At 36.0% G+C, this 26,811-nt stretch overlaps 2 protein-coding genes across 4 annotated transcripts; both read left to right on the top strand.

The window, feature by feature from the left end:
* The first annotated feature begins 17,386 nt into the window (after window positions 1-17,386).
* LOC107644110 (uncharacterized) lies at window positions 17,387-21,103 on the top strand. 3 transcript variants are annotated; one of them, XM_016347913.3, is made up of 4 exons: window positions 17,387-19,102; window positions 19,698-19,747; window positions 19,995-20,169; window positions 20,657-21,103. In XM_016347913.3, exon 1 carries the CDS (start codon window positions 17,438-17,440, stop codon window positions 19,091-19,093), a length of 1,656 nt encoding a protein of 551 aa, XP_016203399.2. In that variant the 5' UTR covers window positions 17,387-17,437; the 3' UTR covers window positions 19,094-19,102; window positions 19,698-19,747; window positions 19,995-20,169; window positions 20,657-21,103. The 3 variants fall into 3 exon arrangements, with proteins under 3 accessions (XP_016203399.2, XP_088342633.1, XP_016203398.2); XM_088486507.1 differs by having other exon boundaries at window positions 20,644-21,103; XM_016347912.3 differs by having other exon boundaries at window positions 19,995-21,103.
* A 4,066-nt stretch (window positions 21,104-25,169) lies between these two features.
* Window positions 25,170-25,667, top strand: LOC148565950 (uncharacterized). The gene has a single exon (XM_088487313.1). It carries the CDS (start codon window positions 25,170-25,172, stop codon window positions 25,665-25,667), a length of 498 nt encoding a protein of 165 aa, XP_088343439.1.
* The last annotated feature ends 1,144 nt before the right edge of the window (window positions 25,668-26,811 follow it).

Raw genomic sequence — 26,811 nt, 5'->3', positions numbered from 1 at the left:
CTAGTGATCAGAGCGGTTTGATTACTAGTTCGGTTTTCAGAACCTTAAGCTATACCCATACTTTGAAGGCAAATAAGGATAGATTGTTGATGAGCCGTCGGCGGCCCATTATATGAATTTAAATTAATTCTAAATTTCAGCTTCATTTGCTTTAAAGTCAATTACTTAACTATTATCCTAATCACAACCAACGTGTGTGATGCAGGAGGAGTATTAGCAGAGGTTGGAGGTCGTGACCCAACAATCTCAGCTGCCTGGTGGTGCCGACAAAGCCGGCTCTGAGGCTGCAGTCGTGGATCCTGACAGGATTTGGCGCGAGACTGCCTCTGAACCCCACAAGAATCGCCGCTTTAGGTTAGGCTCGTTCTTCGCCAATGGCCTCCGCTCCTCTCCGTTGGCAGCTTCTTCTGCCTCTACCTCTGCCACTAGTCCTGCTGATCTCCAGCAGCTTATTGACCTGAGGGAGAAGGTACAGAAGCTAACATAGGAGCTTCACCAGCAGCAAGAACAATATGAACAGAGGTATCAAGAGACTTTTGCATGCGGTGCCGCCAACTCGGACCTGATGGAGATGCTAGAGCAGCTCTAGCGGCTGCGACAACAGATGGAGGAGTACAACTAGCAGATGCACGTTGGAGGCAGTAGCGCTACTGTAACACCCTAACTACCAAAGTTCACACTTCCGGCTGCGCAACTCTGATAGCTCGGATATTACGACGACAATTATATTATTTAATACTAAAATATGAGCCTGTTTAAAACTTTAAACCGCAATACCGCTCCCAGAAATACTTTCGTTCGATAACGTACATCCAAGATACCATACATCTTACAAAAGCTCATAAAGAGTACATCCATATATATACATAAAGATATATAAATAATATTAATAACATAATACAATACAATTCCTATCCCTCTTACAGATTATATCAAGATAAAGGCGAGGGTACAATAAACCATAACTAAAACAATACAGAGCATCACAACAACAATTAAATAAGCTCTTCGTAACTTCTGCGCCCATATCCTGAAAGGGGAAAAATGTAGGGGGGTGAGAACATCATCCTCGAAAGGGTTCTCAGTAGAGGGTTTTTGGGAATTACTGTAATAGGATACATGAAGATAAACCGTACCAGTGATTAATAACCATCTTATGCCTCTTTTCAAAAACAACGGTTTACAATGAAAGTAAAGTCGGAAATCATTTCTGAAAGAAGAACCGTTCAATTCTCAAAAACTCAAAAGCCTTTCAAAGCGGTTTATCTAAGCGAAACCAAAATAGCCTTTCATATTTTATTCCAAACCAGAAACACAAAACCGAAATCAACCGTCAGTTCATCTCTTTCCAACCACGGCCATAGGCCCAAACAATCCAACCAACAACCAATCACCTCAATCCAACAGAGTCCCAGATGCAAACACAGATAGGAAGTTCAAGCACAAACAGACAGTTATTACAAGTAGAACAGTTAGCAATTAATCACATAGGCAAACCAAGTATAATATGCACACCCAACCAATGTCACACAAATGCATATGATGCATGCCTGTCCCTAGTGGCTGATGATATCATCTGTCGGTTATAGAGCCAACCCGACAAGTCCTGGTAGCTAACCATTGGACTGTCCCTCTGTCGTGCATCCCCAACTCGAGTTATACTCATCATAAACTTGATCATAATCATGATCCATATCCATCACCCTCACTGGTGAATATTTATCCATCACCATCACTGGTGAATATTTATGGGGGCGAGCTCATCCGGGACTTTCACAGTACCCGGCCACACTTACGACATAGGGTCAACAGAGTATCAAGTCTCAACCTGGAGCACGTGGTGGCTAGCCACTGCTACTACCCAGGGAAACTCGTATCTCAGATAGTGGAAGTGCAACATTTACATTTATCAATGATTCAGCATAAACATGCATTCAATCTCATCCATGGATCAACATCCATCTCAGCCATCCGGCTCACGGTTCAGTCCAGAACCAGCCAATACTCATATCATACACAGCCATTCCGGCTCACGGTTCAATCCAGAACCAACCAATATGTATAATCATACACAGCCATTCCGGCTCACAACAAAAACAGCACTTCCACCATTCAACATCATTAAATTCATAAAGTCGGCATTTAAGCCATAAATCATTTTCTCAATTCATTTCACTTTGAAATTGAGTTTCAACTCTTTTCAGCCCTGACTTTAGAAATCTCATTTCTCAAATCATCTCAGGCTCATAAGCCGAATTTACTCAAAGTGAGTTCCCTTTTTAAAACAAAGCCACTCTCGGCATTCTCTTTCCAAAACTTCCAAAACCATGGCAAGTTAAGGATTTGTTTCACAGTATTCAAAATCATCCATCCAACGATGGGATTTTATAACAAAAGTTTTTCGGCAGAGTCCCAAGTCTTTAGGGAAGGTCATCTTACATCAATTCTTTAAAATTCATTGAAACTCTTAAAATCATAGATTCTCGGTTCAAGTAAATAAAACTGAATTTATTATGAAACTGAACCATACGAAATCACAAGTTCCAACCCGGTCCAAAAATCAACTCATTTGAAACGGAACCGGTTTATTTGAATCAAACCGCTTTCAGATTTCTTTTTGGAACCCATTTTTCCAACTCTTTTAAAATGCCTCAAACTTGATTACTCAATCAAAAATCTAGGTTCCTTTAAAATCACTAAAAAAACTCCTTTTTATATTGAAATCGATATTATAGCATCATTCTTTCCTTCAGTGATTCAAACGGTAAACATAGTTCAGTTCTAAATAAACCGAACTCAACGTATAAGGTTCATCAAATAAATTAAGCTGGAAAGCATAATTATCCTCTTAATAAATCAAATAATACAATTTCTCAAATCCAAATCTTTTAAATAACCTTTCAAACAAGACTTAGATTTTATAGAAATTTCGGCAGCACCTCCCCTAAAACTTGGACTTTTGCCACCCGGTTCGGGTCCCAACTAAACCGTTTTCTCATTCCTTTTCAACAGCTCAAACCAGAAATCAATTCAACAGCAAGCTAAATCCAACAGTTGCCTCAGTGGCATATCTCAAGAAAACCATTTCAAAATCAACTCAATATCAACCAATTTAACTCATTTCCAAATCTTTAAAGAATCGGTTCACTAACAAATCATTTATCAAAACCAAATTAATTAAAGTAACCCAGGCTGGATTTCAAGAGTATTCTATCTTTCACATCATCAAATAATTGACTCAATTCAAACCAATCCTCAACGGATTAAACTCATTTCAAATATTTAAAGAATCAACTCCAAACATTACATTTCACAAGCCACACAACAATTCAGCCAAGCCAACATCCATAATCGTTCGAGTCAATCAAATAATACATAAGGCAGATACAATCACTAATTACACCATATCTCACATCAGTACCCATATGTAATAATTCCAACAATAAACTGTAGTTTTTGGAAAGCGCCCCTACCTTAGAACGCAATTCCATAACCCAAAAACGTCACAGGAACCTCCTCTCCTAAACCGGGATCACCAACAACCGCAACCTCGGCTCCAAGCTACTCCCGCGGTAACCATAGCAACACTAATCGCAGCATATAACAATCAGGAATGACCCCACGTTACCAAAACTCATATTCATTAACCAAACACAACCGAATACTAACGCGAGGCTTTTCGAAACATAAATTACTTACTGAGCTAGCGAAACGAAGCAGCCGCGAACTTCGAGCACGACACGCAAGCATCGATATACAACCCAAGACTGAGGGAGAATGGCTGAACCGGATAGCGACGGTCTCCGAACCGGTTCGGCGGCAGCCCGGCAGCCACCTCAAGCGGCAGCAGGGACCTGAACAACATGTAGCGACAATGAAGTTCCCAGAAGCTCAACAGAAAGGAGAATCAACTTAAAACCCTTACCGTCATAATTTTCCGGCGATGGCAGTGGCATTTTCCGGCTGCCAGGCACGGCGGCGCGACTGATTTCTTCCCCGGGAACGGCTGTGACAGAACCAGCGTCTTCTTCTTCCATTCACAATCCCAGCGGCAACTTGCAGCAACTCCTAGCACACAGCCGCATCACAACTCTCATGGTAAAGATGAACTTTAATGGAGAAGGAAACTGAAGACGAGTTAAAGCTTACCAAACGACACCAGTTCCGGTGGTGATTTCCGGCAGCAGCAGCGGTGGCGTTTCTCGGTGACCAGAGGCACATCAGCCATGGCTGACGACGATGCGAGCTCCATCACCAGTGATCGAGAAACACAACAGAGGCGTTTACCCTACCCATGAGCTTCTCTCTCGACGGACCAGAGAAACAGAAACGGAGCGCCATCGTGACTTTCTCTTGGAAGTTGGTGAGGACGACGACAACCTTAGTAGCAGCGGCGGCATCCAGGTGCGACGGCGGCACGCAAGACAGCGCCCCTCTCTCTTCACCGCGAGCTCCCTCCCTTTCCCCCGCGATGGTGGTCCTCCGACGCGACACCAGTCACAACAGAGACGACGGCGGTGACGCTCCAACAACGCCGGCGCGGCTCACTCACTCTTCCCCGTCGCGTTCGTCTCTTCTCCTCGGGTTTCTCCGATGACAGCGGCGCGAACATCAGCGACCACCGTGACTGGGAGCAGCTCCTTCGACGGCGAGGAACAAGGACCCAACGGCGGCGGCTCTTCCTCCCTCTGCGGCCCTCTTCTCCATCTCTCTCTCTCTCTGCTTCGTGCGGTGTTGGCAGAAGCTCGGCGGGACCGCGGCAGCGCTCCTCCTTCCCCTCTTCGCCGCAGCTTAGTCCCCCTCTCCCTCTCTTCTACCCTTTCCCGACTCAGATTCCTCTTTCTTTCTGTTTCTTTCTTTGTGCCGTATGTTTTGTTAGGAAGGGGAAACAAGGGTGGCTGCTGTTAGAAGGGAGGGGCTGCAGCAGTTGTGAGGAAACCGGGTCAGGGGAACCGGGTCAGGGGAACCGGGTAGGGTTTTTAGGGTTAGAGTAAAATTGGGTTCAATGGTAATTTTGTAATTTCAAATAAAAGTAGAGGTAACATAGTAATTAGGAACAAATTTTAATCCAACAAAATTAATGTATAGAAATACTATTTGCTCCTCAATTTCACAAATTATTTTCAATAAAATGCCCAAATCCAAAAATTAGAAATAATATACTTAATTTCTTCATTTTTCCAAAATAGCAGTAATAATATTTAAATATTACTTATCTAATCCAAATCTTATAAAATCCTTATTATTTCATAACTATCAACCTTATACTTTAAATATAGAAAATAATCCAATAATTATAAAATTGAATAATAATCATAACTTATCTCAAATCCAATAAATCAAAACTTGCCTTAATTATCTTTAATAAAATAATCTCTGAAATTAAGGCTATAAATAATTGTAGGATTTGAGACTTGATCATAATAAGACTTTTCAAAGATTCTGGGCCTTACATTCTACCCACCTTATAAAAATTTTCGCCCTCGAAAATTGATACAAAATGGAAGAAATTCCATAACAGTTCACCCTTGAACACATTTAAAGAAGAAAAAATATCTCAAAATATATCATATATACGATTTTCAAATACTTTGATTATCATAAGCATAAGGATGCAAAGGTAGAAGTGTAACTGCCAGGCAAACGTTACAAGATAGGCTCAATGCAAAAGATAACATGGGTCAATCATGTGATAGTAGGGCAAGGCATCAAAGGCTAGAAAACAGGATGGAGTTAAAACGATGTGCTCAATATCCGCACACTAATCTTATATCAACCTCAAGGTTTCAACTTTCCAATTCCATCAAGCACCTTACAAACCCCAAATTTGATCACAAGCCTGACAATCACAAACCCGTTCGCAAGGAACAAAATGCCCACAACTCATACGTTGCACACCTACCGCTTCAACTTCCGTATACACATCACATCTTAAAGAACTAACGTATCGCGTTACTACGTCTACAAGTCGCACGTGATACCAAAACAATTCTCGAGTCTACTCAGAAGAATATGAGATCTTAGAAAGGAGAGACGGATGTCAAAGACAATAGTCATAGATTTGAAAGAATATATCCAATCCCAGATAAACATGGATGGTCAAGCAATAAAGTTTGCTAGACATAATTCAATTGACAACTTCAAAGATAACCCTTAGATCAAAGAAGTTCTATAGGATCAACAAGAAGATAACCAGTGCATCAGCTTGAAACAAACTCAAACTGAGTCGATGAAGTATGAGGTTTACAAAAGAGAATATCTCAAACCCAAGGCAAAGCTCACAAAACTCAAGGGCATGATTAAAAATACTTCTGAATACATTGTTCTTAAAAGAATCGAAAACTTGCAGGAAAATCACCTCGCAGTCTAAAAGAAAAGTTAAGCAACAAATGTCCTTCAAGAGAGTAACAAAAGCATAAATGTGGCTTTACTTCAATACAATTCCATGTTGAAGTAGATTTTGTAGAGTTCCAAAAACAAATGCACACAACTTTGGCTAAGAGCTAAAATATTTCCTCAAATATTTTAGAAAGATAATTAAATGCACAACTTAACCAAAAGCAGTTCATAAAAACTCGGAAATAATCAGATGCTTGTTCAAAATTCTCAAAATTTCATATTCAAACAAGCATGTATAACATTTATAGCAAGTACGAAAGAGGAAGTTAAACTCTTTTTAGAAAAGAAACTCCGAGATAAAAATTTGCTTACAATCTGGTAAGGAAATAAGTGGTGCGTTACAAACAAACCGGTTTCCACTAAACAAGGAAACTTTCCAAAACCTCATTTAAAATAGCGCATGCCGATTTTTAAATTAACTTCATCAATATTGAACAATGGTTTCAATCTAAATCAAGAAACAGAAAATAAATTCCGTTTAAAACTTCTTACAAGAGAATTCAAAACTTCTTTAAAAGGTTCAAAACAAGACTCCAAAAGTGTTTCTTGAAATCACCATCTCAGAAGAACATTCAAGAAGTTTAAGATGTACTAAAAGGAGTCAAGCCTTGCAAGAAAGGATCTTAAATAGTTCAAACAAGATCCATTAGGCATGAAACATCAAACAAGTTTTAAATTGATCCAAAAGAATACAAAAGTCATAGGAAAAGACAACTCAATCATTTATAATTTCTCAATGATAAGTCTTTGACCAAAAACGCTTGTAGAGATAATGGGAGAATAAACAATGCACTAACTTAAAACAAATCAAACTGACTCATATACGAATGAGATTCACAAAAAGGAAAAACCAAGATCAATGGCAATATTCACAAGATGTAAAAGATCAGTTAAAAAAAACAAGGTCAAACATGACATTCATGGAGATGGAAGATTTAATAGGGAATTTAGTCCGTTCATAGGAAGAAAGCTATGAGTCCAACACTTTCAAAAGAACAACAATGGCATAAATCATGTAGTATGCTAAATCAAACTCCAATAAAAATGAGTTAAGTGAAGTTCACCAAACGAAACTCAACCTGAGTAAAAGCGAAAAATTCTTTCTTTCCGGAATTCTGAAAAATACCCAAATACATAATCAAATGAAGATATACATTAGAGCTATAATAGAATTACTGGAAAGTCAATTTACTTTTTTAAAGTAAGTGCAATTGCGTAAACCAGTAAAAGTACAGGCAAGGTATTAGAAAGAAATAGTTGTTAAACTGTATAAATAATTTCAAAGTCTCATATATAGAAAAGTATATATCTAATCAACAGCAATTTATAAAATCTCAAAATTGGCTGTGATCACTATCAAGTAAGAGAAAAACTGAATCAACAATTTCTCAAAGAATGGAATCAGAACCCGGAGTTAAAAGTCACAGCACATTAAGACAAGTTCAAGACTATATCAAAGAATACTTGAATCAAGAACTCAAACAGAGGAAGATAGATGCAACAAGGATCTTAAACCAGCATATGCACTTAAGGTCAAACAAGAATGCATATGGATAGAGGTATAGAGTTGAAAAATCAAACTACTTTTCAAAAAGGACTAGCAAACAAGAACTTCAAGTTAGGATATAAAAGAACAGGTCGACTCGAACAAAATTCAAGACACACAACTGAATAGCCTCGAGAAATAGTTTCCAACGTTCCCAAAACCCGCGATTCGCTTTACTCAAAACTCGTATATCATCTATGATAACCCATTAGTGCTCTCATATACATAATTCACTAGTATTAAGCCGGCCAAACTTAATATCAGGAATTATGCAACGCAAGACTAACAGCGTTAATCAATAGATCGTCATGTGCATAAAACTCTAATTCTCGTCATTCGACAAGACCTAATACATGACAAACACTCAGAGTATGCAACTAAAGCATAGTCAGTCCATTCCTCAGGCTCTACAGGAAGAACTGCTCTGATACCATAATGTAACACCCTAACTACCAAAGTTCACACTTCCGGCTGCGCGACTCTGATAGCTCGGATATTACGACGACAATTATATTATTTAATACTAAAATATGAGCCTGTTTAAAACTTTAAACCGCAATACCGCTCCCAGAAATACTTTCGTTCGATAACGTACATCCAAGATACCATACATCTTACAAAAGCTCATAAAGAGTACATCCATATATATACATAAAGATATATAAATAATATTAATAACATAATACAATACAATTCCTATCCCTCTTACAGATTATATCAAGATAAAGGCGAGGGTACAATAAACCATAACTAAAACAATACAGAGCATCACAACAACAATTAAATAAGCTCTTCGTAACTTCTGCGCCCATATCCTGAAAGGGGAAAAATGTAGGGGGGTGAGAACATCATCCTCGAAAGGGTTCTCAGTAGAGGGTTTTTGGGAATTACTGTAATAGGATACATGAAGATAAACCGTACCAGTGATTAATAACCATCTTATGCCTCTTTTCAAAAACAACGGTTTACAATGAAAGTAAAGTCGGAAATCTTTTCTGAAAGAAGAACCGTTCAATTCTCAAAAACTCAAAAGCCTTTCAAAGCGGTTTATCTAAGCGAAACCAAAATAGCCTTTCATATTTTATTCCAAACCAGAAACACAAAACCGAAATCAACCGTCAGTTCATCTCTTTCCAACCACGGCCATAGGCCCAAACAATCCAACCAACAACCAATCACCTCAATCCAACAGAGTCCCAGATGCAAACACAGATAGGAAGTTCAAGCACAAACAGACAGTTATTACAAGTAGAACAGTTAGCAATTAATCACATAGGCAAACCAAGTATAATATGCACACCCAACCAATGTCACACAAATGCATATGATGCATGCCTGTCCCTAGTGGCTGATGATATCATCTGTCGGTTATAGAGCCAACCCGACAAGTCCTGGTAGCTAACCATTGGACTGTCCCTCTGTCGTGCATCCCCAACTCGAGTTATACTCATCATAAACTTGATCATAATCATGATCCATATCCATCACCCTCACTGGTGAATATTTATCCATCACCATCACTGGTGAATATTTATGGGGGCGAGCTCATCCGGGACTTTCACAGTGCCCGGCCACACTTACGACATAGGGTCAACAGAGTATCAAGTCTCAACCTGGAGCACGTGGTGGCTAGCCACTGCTACTACCCAGGGAAACTCGTATCTCAGATAGTGGAAGTGCAACATTTACATTTATCAATGATTCAGCATAAACATGCATTCAATCTCATCCATGGATCAACATCCATCTCAGCCATCCGGCTCACGGTTCAGTCCAGAACCAGCCAATACTCATATCATACACAGCCATTCCGGCTCACAGTTCAATCCAGAACCAACCAATATGTATAATCATACACAGCCATTCCGGCTCACAACAAAACAGCACTTCCACCATTCAACATCATTAAATTCATAAAGTCGGCATTTAAGCCATAAATCATTTTCTCAATTCATTTCACTTTGAAATCGAGTTTCAACTCTTTTCAGCCCTGACTTTAGAAATCTCATTTCTCAAATCATCTCAGGCTCATAAGCCGAATTTACTCAAAGTGAGTTCCCTTTTTAAAACAAAGCCACTCTCGGCATTCTCTTTCCAAAACTTCCAAAACCATGGCAAGTTAAGGATTTGTTTCACAGTATTCAAAATCATCCATCCAACGATGGGATTTTATAACAAAAGTTTTTCGGCAGAGTCCCAAGTCTTTAGGGAAGGTCATCTTACATCAATTCTTTAAAATTCATTGAAACTCTTAAAATCATAGATTCTCGGTTCAAGTAAATAAAACTGAATTTATTATGAAACTGAACCATACGAAATCACAAGTTCCAACCCGGTCCAAAAATCAACTCATTTGAAACGGAACCGGTTTATTTGAATCAAACCGCTTTCAGATTTCTTTTTGGAACCCATTTTTCCAACTCTTTTAAAATGCCTCAAACTTGATTACTCAATCAAAAATCTAGGTTCCTTTAAAATCACTAAAAAAACTCCTTTTTATATTGAAATCGATATTATAGCATCATTCTTTCCTTCAGTGATTCAAACGGTAAACATAGTTCAGTTCTAAATAAACCGAACTCAACGTATAAGGTTCATCAAATAAATTAAGCTGGAAAGCATAATTATCCTCTTAATAAATCAAATAATACAATTTCTCAAATCCAAATCTTTTAAATAACCTTTCAAACAAGACTTAGATTTTATAGAAATTTCGGCAGCACCTCCCCTAAAACTTGGACTTTTGCCACCCGGTTCAGGTCCCAACTAAACCGTTTTCTCATTCCTTTTCAACAGCTCAAACCAGAAATCAATTCAACAGCAAGCTAAATCCAACAGTTGCCTCAGTGGCATATCTCAAGAAAACCATTTCAAAATCAACTCAATATCAACCAATTTAACTCATTTCCAAATCTTTAAAGAATCGGTTCACTAACAAATCATTTATCAAAACCAAATTAATTAAAGTAACCCAGGCTGGATTTCAAGAGTATTCTATCTTTCACATCATCAAATAATTGACTCAATTCAAACCAATCCTCAACGGATTAAACTCATTTCAAATATTTAAAGAATCAACTCCAAACATTACATTTCACAAGCCACACAACAATTCAGCCAAGCCAACATCCATAATTGTTCGAGTCAATCAAATAATACATAAGGCAGATACAATCACTAATTACACCATATCTCACATCAGTACCCATATGTAATAATTCCAACAATAAACTGTAGTTTTTGGAAAGCGCCCCTACCTTAGAACGCAATTCCATAACCCAAAAACGTCACAGGAACCTCCTCTCCTAAACCGGGATCACCAACAACCGCAACCTCGGCTCCAAGCTACTCCCGCGGTAACCATAGCAACACTAATCGCAGCATATAACAATCAGGAATGACCCCACGTTACCAAAACTCATATTCATTAACCAAACACAACCGAATACTAACGCGAGGCTTTTCGAAACATAAATTACTTACTGAGCTAGCGAAACGAAGCAGCCGCGAACTTCGAGCACGACACGCAAGCATCGATATACAACCCAAGACTGAGGGAGAATGGCTGAACCGGATAGCGACGGTCTCCGAACCGGTTCGGCGGCAGCCCGGCAGCCACCTCAAGCGGCAGCAGGGACCTGAACAACATGTAGCGACAATGAAGTTCCCAGAAGCTCAACAGAAAGGAGAATCAACTTAAAACCCTTACCGTCATAATTTTCCGGCGATGGCAGTGGCATTTTCCGGCTGCCAGGCACGGCGGCGCGACTGATTTCTTCCCCGGGAACGGCTGTGACAGAACCAGCGTCTTCTTCTTCCATTCACAATCCCAGCGGCAACTTGCAGCAACTCCTAGCACACAGCCGCATCACAACTCTCATGGTAAAGATGAACTTTAATGGAGAAGGAAACTGAAGACGAGTTAAAGCTTACCAAACGACACCAGTTCCGGTGGCGATTTTCGGCAGCAGCAGCGGTGGCGTTTCTCGGCGACCAGAGGCACATCAGCCATGGTTGACGACGATGCGAGCTCCATCACCAGTGATCGAGAAACACAACAGAGGCGTTTACCCTACCCATGAGCTTCTCTCTCGACGGACCAGAGAAACAGAAACGGAGCGCCATCGTGACTTTCTCTTGGAAGTTGGTGAGGACGACGACAACCTTAGTAGCAGCGGCGGCATCCAGGTGCGACGGCGGCACGCAAGACAGCGCCCCTCTCTCTTCACCGCGAGCTCCCTCCCTTTCCCCCGCGATGGTGGTCCTCCGACGCGACACCAGTCACAACAGAGACGACGGCGGTGACGCTCCAACAACGCCGGCGCGGCTCACTCACTCTTCCCCGTCGCGTTCGTCTCTTCTCCTCGGGTTTCTCCGATGACAGCGGTGCGAACATCAGCGACCAACGTGACTGGGAGCAGCTCCTTCGACGGCGAGGAACAAGGACCCAACGGCGGCGGCTCTTCCTCCCTCTGCGGCCCTCTTCTCCATCTCTCTCTCTCTCTGCTTCGTGCGGTGTTGGCAGAAGCTCGGCGGGACCGCGGCGGCGCTCCTCCTTCCCCTCTTCGCCGCAGCTTAGTCCCCCTCTCCCTCTCTTCTACCCTTTCCCGACTCAGATTCCTCTTTCTTTCTGTTTCTTTCTTTGTGCCGTATGTTTTGTTAGGAAGGGGAAACAAGGGTGGCTGCTGTTAGAAGGGAGGGGCTGCAGCAGTTGTGAGGAAACCGGGTCAGGGGAACCGGGTCAGGGGAACCGGGTAGGGTTTTTAGGGTTAGAGTAAAATTGGGTTCAATGGTAATTTTGTAATTTCAAATAAAAGTAGAGGTAACATAGTAATTAGGAACAAATTTTAATCCAACAAAATTAATGTATAGAAATACTATTTGCTCCTCAATTTCACAAATTATTTTCAATAAAATGCCCAAATCCAAAAATTAGAAATAATATACTTAATTTCTTCATTTTTCCAAAATAGCAGTAATAATATTTAAATATTACTTATCTAATCCAAATCTTATAAAATCCTTATTATTTCATAACTATCAACCTTATACTTTAAATATAGAAAATAATCCAATAATTATAAAATTGGATAATAATCATAACTTATCTCAAATCCAATAAATCAAAACTTGCCTTAATTATCTTTAATAAAATAATCTCTGAAATTAAGGCTATAAATAATTGTAGGATTTGAGACTTGATCATAATAAGACTTTTCAAAGATTCTGGGCCTTACAGCTGCTGGTTACCCCGGCGACACTGTTGGTGGGCCACCGACGGCAGCACCTACTCCGCCGCCTGCCTCAACAGGGAGACCACGACGCCGCCGCCACCGATTATCAGGATCTGTAGGGGTTAGTGTTTTATGCATTTTTGTTTGTTTAGAGTACATTATTCTACTTTTGTGACATTTTTGTTTGTTTGTTTAATAAAATAATTTGTTTATTTCATCATTGGAACACCATCTTTCTTGGAATTTGAATCGGCATTTAGATATCTCAGTTCTCGGATTAGAGTCTAAGAGAAGAGGGGCGTGATCCGAGCCTGATTCTGACAGTCTAAGAACCGTTGCATTGGGATAGAGTTGCTGCCAATCAACTCCTACCAGGAATCGGTCCAGTCTTTCCTGTATCAACTCATCACCCCTCCGTTTATTTGACCAAGTGAATGGTCTTCCGACCATACCAATATCAATCAAGGAATTATCATCAATAAAACTATTATTTAAACATTGTTTTTATGAAAAAAATTATAGAATACCTATCATGCACTATGACGTTAGTATTGAGGAAGCTTTAACCATTTATTGTTTTATTAGCTATCTTTTTATCTACTCAACACTTCATCTATAAATATGTCAAGGATCAAACCTATGCTTAAACTTTTAAAAATTTCACATAATCTTGTCAAATACAATATTATTATGCGTCGTTCATACACACCAAAGAACTGAAAATAACAAAATTATCTATCTTTTCTTTATAGAAACTACTGAATGGAAGAACCGTTGATAAAAAGATGAGGTTTTCTTATAATATATATATTTTTTATGATGATAAACTAAAAATAAAAGGCACAGAATAATATTATGTATATTTAAGTTAATTTTAATTTTTTTTAATAATCAGATTTGTCATAATGTAACTGATAAACAATAACAGTTAACACAGATTGGATATGTTTTGAGCATAATATACGTTTTACTATTTTATATGAAACAATATTAGTTTTAATTTATATATTTATTATTGGGTATTAAAAGTAAAAAGTATTTGTATTGTTAGCATTTTTTAAATCTTCCTCAACTCCAACCGTGAGTACGTAGGTTTAAAAGCTCACCCACCTCGTTAGAAATAAATGTATTCTAATCAATTTTTATCTGATAATGTTATATATTGGCATAGTCATAGGAGAATTAATTTTAGCGAATTAACAATATGGTGTTTAGTTAGCACATGAATATTTTTATACATAAAATTATTAATCAATTATGTATGGCTTCTGATGAAAATAATATATTCAACATAGATATTGTTTATCAGGTAAAAGATAACATATTAATAAAAAAAATTAATTATAATGGGTTATTCATTTTAAGAAATATTCTTCTATGTAATACTATAAAAATCATGGTCACTCTGAATTACTACATGTTCAATTTCCATCGGCAATGGTAGAATGCTTAAATTAAGACATTTTCGGACTATAGTATTCGTCAAACAAACAATTAATGAAACACTCATCCATACATTCTCATTTTGAGTATATTTATACATACAAAAATTATAAATAAAGAAAAAAAAAGAGTTGAAATAGCAAAGGCGATAAAAATTGTGATTCTTATAATTTTATGTGGCTATCTATATATATAAGACCAAAAGACAATGATTATCTAACAAAATTAATTTGTATTTATTTCATTTAATTTGAATAAGTAAAAAATCATATTAGTTTAGTTTAATCCTTAATTCACATTATTTGAATTTAACTCAATATATATTATTTAATTTAAATATTAGTGAAAAATATCTCGAGAGTCTATTTTATTCATAGATTTATTATTTTAATAATTAATCTAATTAATTAATTAATAAAGATAATTAGTATAATTAATTTGATTTAATAAATTAAAAAAATAAATTAAAAATACTTATAGAACATTAAAAGAAATAAATTAAAAAATACTACCAAATCAAATTGATATAAATTATAATAAATTATGTGATATTTAAATATCTAATTAAATTAATTAGTTGATATAATTAATTTATCGTAATAAATTGTATTTAATGAGTTAAAAGAAATAAATCGCTAAACACTCTCACAAGCATGTTAAGTGCAGAAACTTAATTTTTATATAATAGAATAAATAATAAATAGAATAGATGAGAATAGAATATGTGACATACTTTAATTATAAAATTGGTAATATATAATAGATTTTTTATGAATCCTTATTGCTTGTTCGTTGTTAACTTTTTATGTTATTACTTAATAATTTCCGTCTATGAAACTGTCAACTACTTATAGTTTAGTTAATAAGAATAATGATATTAATATTTTGTTATAAGTCTTGTTATTATTTATAATTAGGAAAGAGTCATAAATAAATTTATTTTCTTAATGAATGTTAATTTTGTTGTGAAATTTTATATTACCTTTAAAATTTTAGCGTAATTGAGTCTAATTTTTACATTTTAAAATAAATTTACTCAAAAAATTAAAATATAAATCACATTTTTATTACAAAATTACTTTATTAACATAATTAGTGATGCTTAGTTGAACAATTAAATTTAGCTTTTAATGATATTAAAGTCAATCTATTTTATTATCTTGTGTTTTCAAAGAATTCACAAGCCTGACATAAAAATCTAACCATTGAAAAAGAAGATTGATTATAATGGGTTTATTTATTTTAATAAATATTCTTCTATCTAATACAATAAAAAATACACTAGCCACCTTAAATTACTACAGGTTCAACTTCTATCGACAGTGATAGAATGCCTAAATTGAGATATTTTTGGACTACAGTATTAGTCAAACAAACAATCAATGAAACATTCATCCGTGTCTTCTCATTTTGAGTATATTTATACATAAAGAAAAAAAAAAGAAGAGTTGAAATAACAAGAGCGATAAATTTGATGATTCTTATAATTTTGTGTGGCCATATATATAGTAAACCAGAAGACTATGATTATCTAATAAAATTAATTTGTATTTATTACATTCAATTTGAATAAGTAAAAAATTATTTTATTTTAGTTTAGTCCTTAATTCACATGATTTAAATTTGGCTCAATATATATTATTTGATTTGATTTGATTTAATTATTAGTTGAAAATATCTCAGTTTTTTTTTTTACCAAAAATATGAGACTCGAACCCGCAACCTCTTAATTAAGTATGTGGAGACTATGCCATTTGAGCTATTACTCATTGGCAAAAATTTGGAAAGATAGGAGACTCGAACCCGCAACCTCTTAATTGAGTATGGGGAGTCTATGCCTATTTTATTCATAGATTTATTATTTTAATGACTAATAAATTAATTAAATTAATTAATTAGTACACATAATAAATTTGGTTTAATAAATTAAAAGAAATAAATTAAAAATACTAACAGAATATTAAAAGAAATAAATTAAAAAATATTATCAAAATAAATTGATATAAATTATAATAAATTATATGATATTTAAATATCTAATCAAATTAATTAGTTGATATAATTAGTTTATCGTAATAACTTGTATTTACCGAATTAAAAAAAATAAATTAAAAAACATTCTTAGAAATATGTTACGTCAATTTTATCATTAAGTGTAGAAATTCGATTTTTATATAGTAGAATAAATAGATAATGATGATGATAGGATAATTAGTGATTTTTTCCATGAATGGGCCTCGAAACCCTTTTTGTGGGTGTTTTTATTGATTGTTTTTACTATATTAAATAATTATCAAAAGACATAAACAAAAATTAACTCTAATTAATTATCAGAGCATAAATATTGTCTAACTATAAATTCTTTAGTATATTCTTTTTTAGCATAATATTAAATATTTTTTATCTTCTACTTTACTTGAAAAATATATAGTAGAATTAGACAAAATTTTATAAACAAATATATATTAAGTGTACCAATAAAAGCTAACCCCTTCAAATATACTAATTCAGTTTATTTTAACATTATACTACTTAACAAATTTTTTAAACCATAAATTTTAAAATTATCCGTTAACACTATATTTTTTGAAAAATAACATGTCTCTTTATTGTTATTATTATTTTATTTAATTATTCTATTAATATTTATAATTTTATTAAATTTTTAATTAGATATTTATAATTTAAAAATTTATAACTAAATCTATATGCTAGATTAAAACTTTCAATTAGATGGTCTCTTCTATTTCTGTTATTTCCGCGAGTTAGCAAACTCCCTCAAACATAGACAACAGCGAAAGTGCGAATCACTAAAATGTTGTCATCCTCAACCTCAAGGATCACTTTCATTTTTAGGTATTCTCTTCTCCAAATCCCTAATTTTGTTTCTTTCCCTTCCTCTTCATCCCTTCACTCTCATTCTGAGCCCCCATCCACTCGCCAAGTTGATGAAGCTGTTGATTCCTTCACTCGCATGCTCTCTATGCGTCGTACTCCTCCCATCATCCAATTTAACCAGATTTTGGGTTCCCTTTCCAAGACGAAGCATTTCCACGCCGCCGTCTCCCTTTTTCAGCAATTGCAAGCCAGGGGAATTGCGCCCAGCATAGTCACTTTGAATATCTTAATCAATTGTTGCTGCGGCATGGGTCGTATGACGCTTGCTTTCTCTGTGTTGGCCAAGATTTTCAGAATGGATTATCAACCTGATACGGTAACATTGAATACACTCGTTAAAGGTCTCTGTCTCTGTGGTAATGTTGAAAAAGCAATGCACTTTCATGACAGAGTGCTGGCTCATGGATTTCACTTTAATGAAGTCACTTATGGGACCTTAATTAATGGGCTCTGTAAGACGGGGCACACATCAGCTGCTATTCAAGTGCTGAGAAGGATCCCACGGCATGGGATTGTTCCTAATGTCTTCATGTACAACTCAATTATTGATAGCCTCTGCAAGGATACACTTGTAAGTCAGGCTTTTCATTTATTCTCTGAAATGCTTGCTAAGGGAATTTCTCCCGATGTTATCACATACAGTTCTCTCATTTTTGGATTGTGTCTTGAGGGTCAATATAAGGAAGCCATTGATTTGTTAAGTGATATGGTGCTTAGAAACATTACTCCAAATGTTCGTACCTATAGTATTTTGATCGATGGGCTATGCAAGGAAGGAAAGATCAAAGATGCTAAGAGTGTATTGGCTGTAATGGCAAAACATGGTGTGAAACCAGATGTAGTTACTTATACCAGCTTAATGGATGGATATTGTTTGGTTAATCAGGTAAATAAGGCAAAATATATATTCAACACAATGGCCCAAATTAGAGTGTCACCCAATGTTCAAAGTTACAGTATCATGATTAATGGCTTGTGCAAAAGTAAAAGGGTCGATGAAGCCTTGAATCTCTTTGAAGAAATGCGTCGTAAGTACTTGGTTCCAAACACGGTAACTTACAACACTCTTATTGATGGCTTGAGCAAATCAAAGAGAATCTCTTGTGCTTTGGAGCTTCTTGTCAAGATGCACGAAAGAGGTCCACCTGCTGATGTAGTCACTTACAATTCCTTGTTGGATGGGATGTTCAATATCAAACAAGTTGACGAGGCACTTATGTTATTCAAGCAAATGAAAGAGAGTGGCATTGATCCAGATATATTCACGTATAATGTACTTATTGATGGCCTATGCAAAGGTGGAAGACTTATTGTTGCAAAAGAGATTTTTCAAGATCTTTCCGTGAAAGGCTATCCTCCAAATGTGAGGACATACACTATTATGATCAATGGGCTCTGCAGAGAGGGCTTGTTTGAAGAAGCATTGGCCCTGCTGTCGGAAATGGAACACAATAGTTGCTTACCAAATGCTGTGACTTTTGAAACTGTTATTCGTGCTTTGTTTGAAAAAGATGAGAATGACATGGCGGAGAAACTTCTTCGGGAAATGGTTGCTAGAGGCTTATTGAATTGATAAAAGAAGGTAAGATACATCAACTCAAATGGAAATTACATCTCATTGTTGCTAAATATGTATCATAGTTTTGTAAATTGTGTCTGTTGGGTCAGAGGACTTTGGCAATGCCATAACATTAATTAATTTTGCACTTTCGATTTGCAATTGCTATCATCCTTTTTAATTCCACTACTTTATTGATTCTTTAGATGATAGTGTAACTCTTCTCTAGACTTTACCAACTCACTCTACTACGATGAATGGTCTTTGGTAACAAATGAGCAAATCTTTCTTAATTTTGTTGAGGCCTAAAGTTATTGTTTGGTAAGAGTTTCTGCCTTTCTGGACCAAAAATGTAAAGACAGGAGAGATAGAGATAATTGGACAAATTTTGTCTTAGGGAAGAGAAACTTTGTGCATTTCTCTGTCTCCTTTTCAAATTGGTCTGTGTCCTCTAATGATTGCCAAATGGGGCCTTAGTGTAACTACATGCTTTTCATCTCTACCTCAAGCTCCTCTCTTTCGTATGGGTGATCAGTTCCGATATTCTGCATGTATTTAGTTTTGCTGCTAAGCATTTGTTTGGCATTGCAATATATTCATTTTTTATGACATGTTGCAGGCCGAGTGGATGGTGCCTGAAGTGTTAAGAAATGAACCTTCAAATGAAAAGTAAGCTCAGTTATCATTGGTTTTCATCATTAAATTTTTCTTTATTTTGCTTGTGGAGGAGGATTTCATAGTCTGTATTCCTCTCTAACCTGAATCATCTGGCATAGGGAAAAATAAGTTGGAATTTTTATTACATATAACTGTTGTTCTTTGGCTTCCTTGTCTCGTCGTTATTCTCATTGGTTTTGCCACCCTTTTAAGGCATTCATAATTTTGTGATTATAACAAGTGGTGATTGGATATCCAGGTGCGATGTTTATACTTTGGAGTCATATTATGGGAGCTCTCTACTTTGCAACAGCCCTGGGGTGGAATGAATCGATGCAAGTTGTGGGTGCTGTCGGTTTCCAGCATCGTTGCCTTGTCATTCCAGATGATATGGACCCTGTTATCACGGATATTATCAAGCAATGCTGGCAGACGTGAGTGTACTCTTCAATCATTTTATCTGTATTCTAAGATATCAGAACTCTTGCTTATAGCATTCTGAAAACCGCTTTTTCTATTGGATATGAATAATCACATGAAAGGAAATACACATTTGATCTTGCCAAGGTACAGTTTTGTTTCAATATAACCATTTTTTTAATAAAAAATCCTTATAAAGTGCAAGCCAGTTTCAACAAACCCCTGTAATGATGACTCGTTGTTTTCTCTAAAAGAGTTTTACGCACGATAGGGACTTGATTACACAATTTTTAAACTAGAAGACTTGGTTGAAAAATATTTGTATAGTATATGGACTTAATTAAAAACTTCTAGACTATAGGGATTTGTCGAAAATATTTCGCATATACAGGGATGCCCTTGCAAATGTTTAAAGCTTTAGGAACCTTTATAATACTTAACCTACAATCATGGTTGTTGTGACTATATGATACTCATTGGTTCTAAAGATTTGTATGGTAGAGATCCAAAGTTGAGAACGAAATAATGGCGGCCCTGAAGCAGTTGCACAAGCTGATCATTGGTTCTCAATCTGAAGTGTCGAAACCAGGTAGGCATGCGAAGGCTCAGTCATCAAGAGTTGGTGCAGACTTCTATATCTTTTTCCATTTTTGCAGATAAAGAAAATGATGGGAAGACGAGTTGTATAGTATTTTTGCTCATTCAGTCCTGTGATTCTTTTCAGTCTTGTCCCTTTTCTTTCCTTTTTTTTTATTTCTTTCTTCCCATTTACTTTTATTATTATTATTATTTTTTTTTTTGCAGTGGAGTCATTATTATTTTGTACCATTTGTTTGTGTACACAATTCTTTGTAATTTGCTGTAATCAATTCTAAATTTTGATGTGCATAAATTATGAGATGTTGCAGTTGTAGCTTGAATGGAAGAAAAATTGATAATGCGTGGAAATTGTTTGGTGCTGTAAATGCAAATTGGATAAATTTTTTATTCTTTTTTTTTTCCATTTTTTAATTTGGATGGGGCCAAGTGTTATATGTCTAAGCCTTAGTTTGGTAAAATTTAAAAAAAAAAAGTGTTTTTAACTGAAAAGCTCAAATTTTTTATTTTGCATTTGGTAAATAAAAAAATTATGTACTCATAATTACAAATTTTAAAAAATAAGAGTATTTTAAAAGGATCTAAGATGAAATTTTTTAAAAATAATTTTGTTTATTAAAATTAAAAAATTTAATATAATTTCATATATTAATTGATATCTAAATATAATTTTTATATTAATGTATATTATAATATATTTAAATGTTAAAAATTATTTTATTAAATGTTATTGTTATTTGTGTTTATTGAAAATTGTTTTTAATTTAATTTATTAAATATAAATATTATAATTTTTAAAAGATTTTCTTTTAAAATTAACTTTTATAAATTATTTTAAAAAAATAAAAATTTTACTAAACAAAGCTTAACTCCTTCACTCTTCTTGTTCGAAAAAATAATATTATTTATATTTTTATCAAACTCGTAAAAATGATGTCTTTTGGTTTGAATTTAATGAATAAAAAAGTATGAAAGTACTTTAGTATTTTATTAATTATATGATGTTATATTTGTAAAAATAATATGAAGTTATTTAAAAAATTATATAATTAAATAAAGATATAAAATAATTTATATTTTCTGTATATTAAAATTAAATGCTTTTTATTTTTTAAAATGATTTTTTTTAGCGGATCAAACATAAATTTTTTAGTTTAGTCAACATTTCTTCTTTTTAGAAAAGTGATTGAGAAGCCAATTCAAAGTTCAAACAGATTAATTGTAATAACAAAGAGAAAATATATCTTTTCAATTTATTTTTCTTAATTAATGTTATAAAATAGACTTACATAAAATTATTTTTATATAAAATTAATAGTTAAAAATTTTTAAATAACATAATTAAATTTATTAAATTATCTAATAATTTTTAAATATTATTTTCATAAAAAAAATTGTATGTAAAGTTTTTTTTATAAAATATAATTTTTATCGGTACTTTTTAAGTGAAATAAAAGAAGTAAAGAAAATATGATACTATGCTAATGAAACTTTTTTTTTTCTTCACATGATGAACTGAGCTGGCATACTCTAGAACAGACACATTTATCTAGTCTTAGGACAGTTTTTCTGCTTCATTACAAAAGTTTTATTTCCTCTATAGCATATTAGCATGATGTAATTAATGTCAATAGGATAATTAGTGATTTTTTTTCTACGGATGGGTCTCGAGACTCTTTTGTGGGTGTTTTTATTGATTGTTGTTACTAGATTTTTTGTCTGCTTGTTTTGATTTTATTTTTGGAATAATGTATATTAGAATCTCTTTGGGGGAACTAACTTGAATAGGTCAAGTGGTGAGTTCACTTCCCGCTTAAGCAAGTGTTCTATTAATATTTAAAAATACAACAAAAAGTAGTTTAAATATAAAACTTATACATGACATGAATCATATACTAAGAGTCTAATAATATAATTAAATATGATTTACTTAGTATTTGTACACTGTGTGATTACTTTAAATAAAATCCACTAATATAGAAAAAAAATAACAAGATCATTTTGATCTCTAAAAATAGAGGATAAAACAGTTTTATACATTATAAATTTAATTTTTAAACACGAAAATTTTTTTAAATTAAAAGTAATAACTATTAGTATCAATTAATAAACAATAACATATTATTACAATGGAATAATATTTGGCCGACGCGAGTATTACACTAGTTTTAATAACAATAACTAATAGCTATGGGGTTTAATATTTTATTAGGTGACAATTTTATATTTATTCCATTCAATATTTTATCAAAGATAAGTTGATTTGTCAATATTGTTTGATAAGTTTTTAAATATAAATAAACAATTATCAAGAGGCATAAATAAAAATTAACTCTAATTAATTGTTAGAGCATGAATATTGTCTAAGTATAAATTTTTGGTTTTTTTCTATAATAAAATAAAAAAAATTATTTCTCCAAACAAATTATTCGGGCTTTACATTTTTGAATGTTTTTTTTTGTTGGTGTACTTTTGTGTATTTTTATGTATTCTTTGGAGACGATGATAATAATTGTTTATACCCTGACCCAATGCAATGGCCAGATCCAACTAAGTTAAAAAGGTCCAAACCAAAAGAATGGCCTTCACCGTTCACCTGACCTCCCCAAAGAAGTCGGACTCGACATGAGCTGGCAAATGACACTTATTCAAATAAGAAACTGCCTCCTAAAATCTCTCACCCACTTCTAGAAGAGATATCTCAACAACCCTAAGATAAAGGTACGGTTATCCACCATCAAAAGTGGAACTACTTCAGCGGTGATTATTGGTCTAGCACCTATAAATACACTGATACACTCAGGTAAACCTAGGTTCCAATACTTTAAACATGCTTATTCCCTTGCTAACTTAGGCATTGGAGTGTCTTTGCAGGTACCACCCCCCATTCTTTCACATACACAATTCGGACGGCGGCTCCCAGACATATACCAAGTCGGAGACCACCCTCCTCTAGTGCTTGGGCCTCACAAACAAGCCCAACAATCAGTCCGGTTTTAAGTAACTCTTGGAACATTGGTGCCGTTGCCAGAGACTTGGAAGATCAACCAGCGATGGCGGACAACCAACATGAAGACGGAAACACCGCATTAGAGTCTGAGCAAGAGCATCAAGACACAATTAACAATGATAGAGAAATAATATCCCTACAAGGAATGGAGGGATAGCATGGTGAAGGTCCCTCCAATACCCAGGGATAAAAAAGAATCTCCTCTGAAGTTCATCAGCCCGGAAAAGATGGACAGCCTCACTCTACTGACCTAATGGGACTATTGCATGGTCACCAAGGTCGACTCGAGCAACTAGAACAGGAGTTGGAACAACAGCGTGAGGCGGAACGAAGCCTAAGGAGAGAGATCGAGCGACAAAGAGAGCTTGAAGAAAAGCTTTCGAGGCTGGAATCCAACCTCTGAAATAAGGATTTCCACAGAGATCGAGAAGACACCCCATTAGGGGAAGAAGATCCATTTATTGAGGACATCATGAGGGCTAAAGTTCCCAGAAACTTTAAAAACCCTGATATGGACCTGTATGACGGAACGACTGACTCGAAACATCACCTCAGTAACTTTAAAAGTCGGATGTACTTAGCCGATGCATCGGACGCTACTCGCTGCAAGGCCTTTTCGACGACCTTGACTGAGGCGGCCATGAAATAGTTCGATAGCCTTCTCCCCAGGTCAGTCACCAACTTTGACGACCTCTCGTTCAAGTTTCTTGCACGCTTATCGATCCAAAAGGACAAAGTCAAGCATGCACCTAACCTACTAGTAGTAAAACAGGAGGTCGGAGAACTCCTGAGAGACTACATGGAAAGGTTCAACAAAGCGTGCATGGAAATCCAGGACTTACCCACTGAAGGAGTGATAATGGGCCTAGTCAATGGACTCCGAGAAGGACCCTTCTCCCAGTCCATCTCGAAGAGACACTTGAATTCTTTAAGTGATGTGCAAGAACGAGCCGAGAAGTACATAAATATGGAGAAAAACGCCAGGTTACGAGAACCGAGTTGGCGGATGGGGCATCCCCACCAATCAAAAGAAAAAGAGAAGGAGCCCAAGAAAAAGGAAGAAGTCGGATCTGAAAGGCCTAGAAGATATCACTCTTACACTCCTCTACGAGTTTCCCTTGTAGACGTGTACATGAAAATTTGTCATACTGAAAAGCTTCCTCCCGCGCGACCCATCAAGAACAAAAAGGGGGGAAGTTGTAATGAATACTGTGAGTATCACAAGTTGTATGGGCATTCTACTAATGATTATTATGACCTAAAAATGTGATAGAAAAGCTAGTCAGAGAAGGTCGGCTGGATAGATATCTCATGGAAAGATCAGACAATCATGGAAAAAGAAAAAGAGATGACGAATGTCATGGACGGAGAAGTCCTCCCCCTCAGACCCCTGAGCGACACATTCATATGATATCAGGAGGGTTTGCTGGAGGAGGGCTGACCAAATCATCTCGAAAAAGGCATATGAAGGAAGTCTACCAAGTCAGGAGTGAAGGGCCCAACCTCCCAACTATCTCATTCACCAAGGAAGATGGACAAGGCATTGTGCCTGGACAAGATGACCCAGTAGTAATCATTATGATTCTCGCAAACGCTCATCTACATAGAACTTTGGTGGACCAAGGAAGCTCGGCGGACATCCTGTTCAAACCAGCATTTGACAAGCTGGGATTGGACGAGAAGGAGTTAAGAGCCTACCCTGACACTCTCTTTGGGTTAGGGGACACTCCCATTAAACCACTGGGCTTCATTTCTCTACACACTACTTTTGGAAAGGGGGTGAAATCCAAGACCTTAAGCGTCGACTTCATCGTCGTCGATGTAGCTTCTGCCTATAACGCCTTAATAGGCAGAACAACTCTAAATCGGCTTGGAGCAGTGGTTTCTACCCCCATATTTGTATGAAGTTCCCGATACTGGAAGGGATTACCACCATCAGAGGAGATCAGAAGCTAGCAAGAAAATGTTACAATGAAAGCCTGAACCTAAGAGGAAAAGGCAAGGAAGACAATACCATTGAACTCGGAGGAGTCCAAGTCAAAGAAGAGTTTTGACCATAGCCTGGAGGAAAGACTAAAGAAGTACAGATCGGGCAAGAGGTCAGAAAGAATACAACATAGGAGCCAATTTAACGGAAGAGCTGAAGCAGAAACTGACACAGCTCCTACAAGAAAATTCCGATCTCTTCGCCTGGAAAGCTTCCGACATGCCTGGGATAGATCCCGAACTCATGTCACATAGCTTGGCTGTTCATCCGAATCCCGACCTATCCAACAAAGAAGACGGAAGCTAGGATTTGAACGTGCTCATGTGGTCAAAGAGCAAGTGCAAGCCCTGCTAGAGGCAGGCTTTATTAGAGAAGTCAAGTATCCGGCCTGGCTGGCAAACGTGGTGTTGGTCAAGAAACAGAATGGCAAATGGAGGATGTGCGTCGACTACACCAACCTCAACAAGGCATGTCCTAAGGACCCATATCCTCTACCAAATATTGATACCTTAGTAGATTCCAGTTTGGGGTATCGATACTTGTCATTCATGGATGCTTAATCCCGATGTATAAGCCAGACCAAGAAAAGATATCGTTCATCACACTAAGAGCGAACTATTGCTATGTGGTCATGTCATTTGGATTAAAAAATGCAGGAGCCACGTATCAAAGGCTGATAAACAAGGTGTTTGCACCTCACTTGGGAGAACTAATGGAGGTATATGTCGAGGACATGCTGGTGAAAACTAAGGATGACGCCATCCTCTTGAACAATCTCTCACAAATCTTCCACACCATAAGATTGCACGGGATGAGACTAAATCCTAACAAGTGTACGTTTGCAATGGAGGCTGGAAAATTTTTAGGATTCATGCTAACACAAAGGGGGATTGAAGCTAACCCCAATAAGTGCAAAGCGGTCCTAGAAATGAAGATCCCGACTTGCTTAAAAGAAGTTCAACAACTGAATGACTGGTGCACGAATTGTGAATCACACTTTTCCCAACTCGTACCACTAACCAGCAAGTGCACTGGGTCGTCCAAGTAATACCTTACGTGAGT

Source organism: Arachis ipaensis, chromosome B5 (assembly GCF_059453495.1).
Source record: "Arachis ipaensis isolate K30076 ecotype BB chromosome B5, ASM5945349v1, whole genome shotgun sequence".
In the NCBI taxonomy this organism is placed as follows: domain Eukaryota; kingdom Viridiplantae; phylum Streptophyta; class Magnoliopsida; order Fabales; family Fabaceae; genus Arachis; species Arachis ipaensis.
The sequence above is the reverse complement of the archived record's forward strand: the minus strand, read 5'-3'. Positions and strand labels throughout refer to the sequence as shown.

Excerpts from the sequence above, each read along its gene's own strand:
- LOC107644110 (XM_016347913.3), top strand. The coding sequence starts at position 17,438 with ATGTTGTCATCCTCAACCTCAAGGATCACTTTCATTTTTAGGTATTCT.
- LOC148565950 (XM_088487313.1), top strand. The coding sequence starts at position 25,170 with ATGATATCAGGAGGGTTTGCTGGAGGAGGGCTGACCAAATCATCTCGA.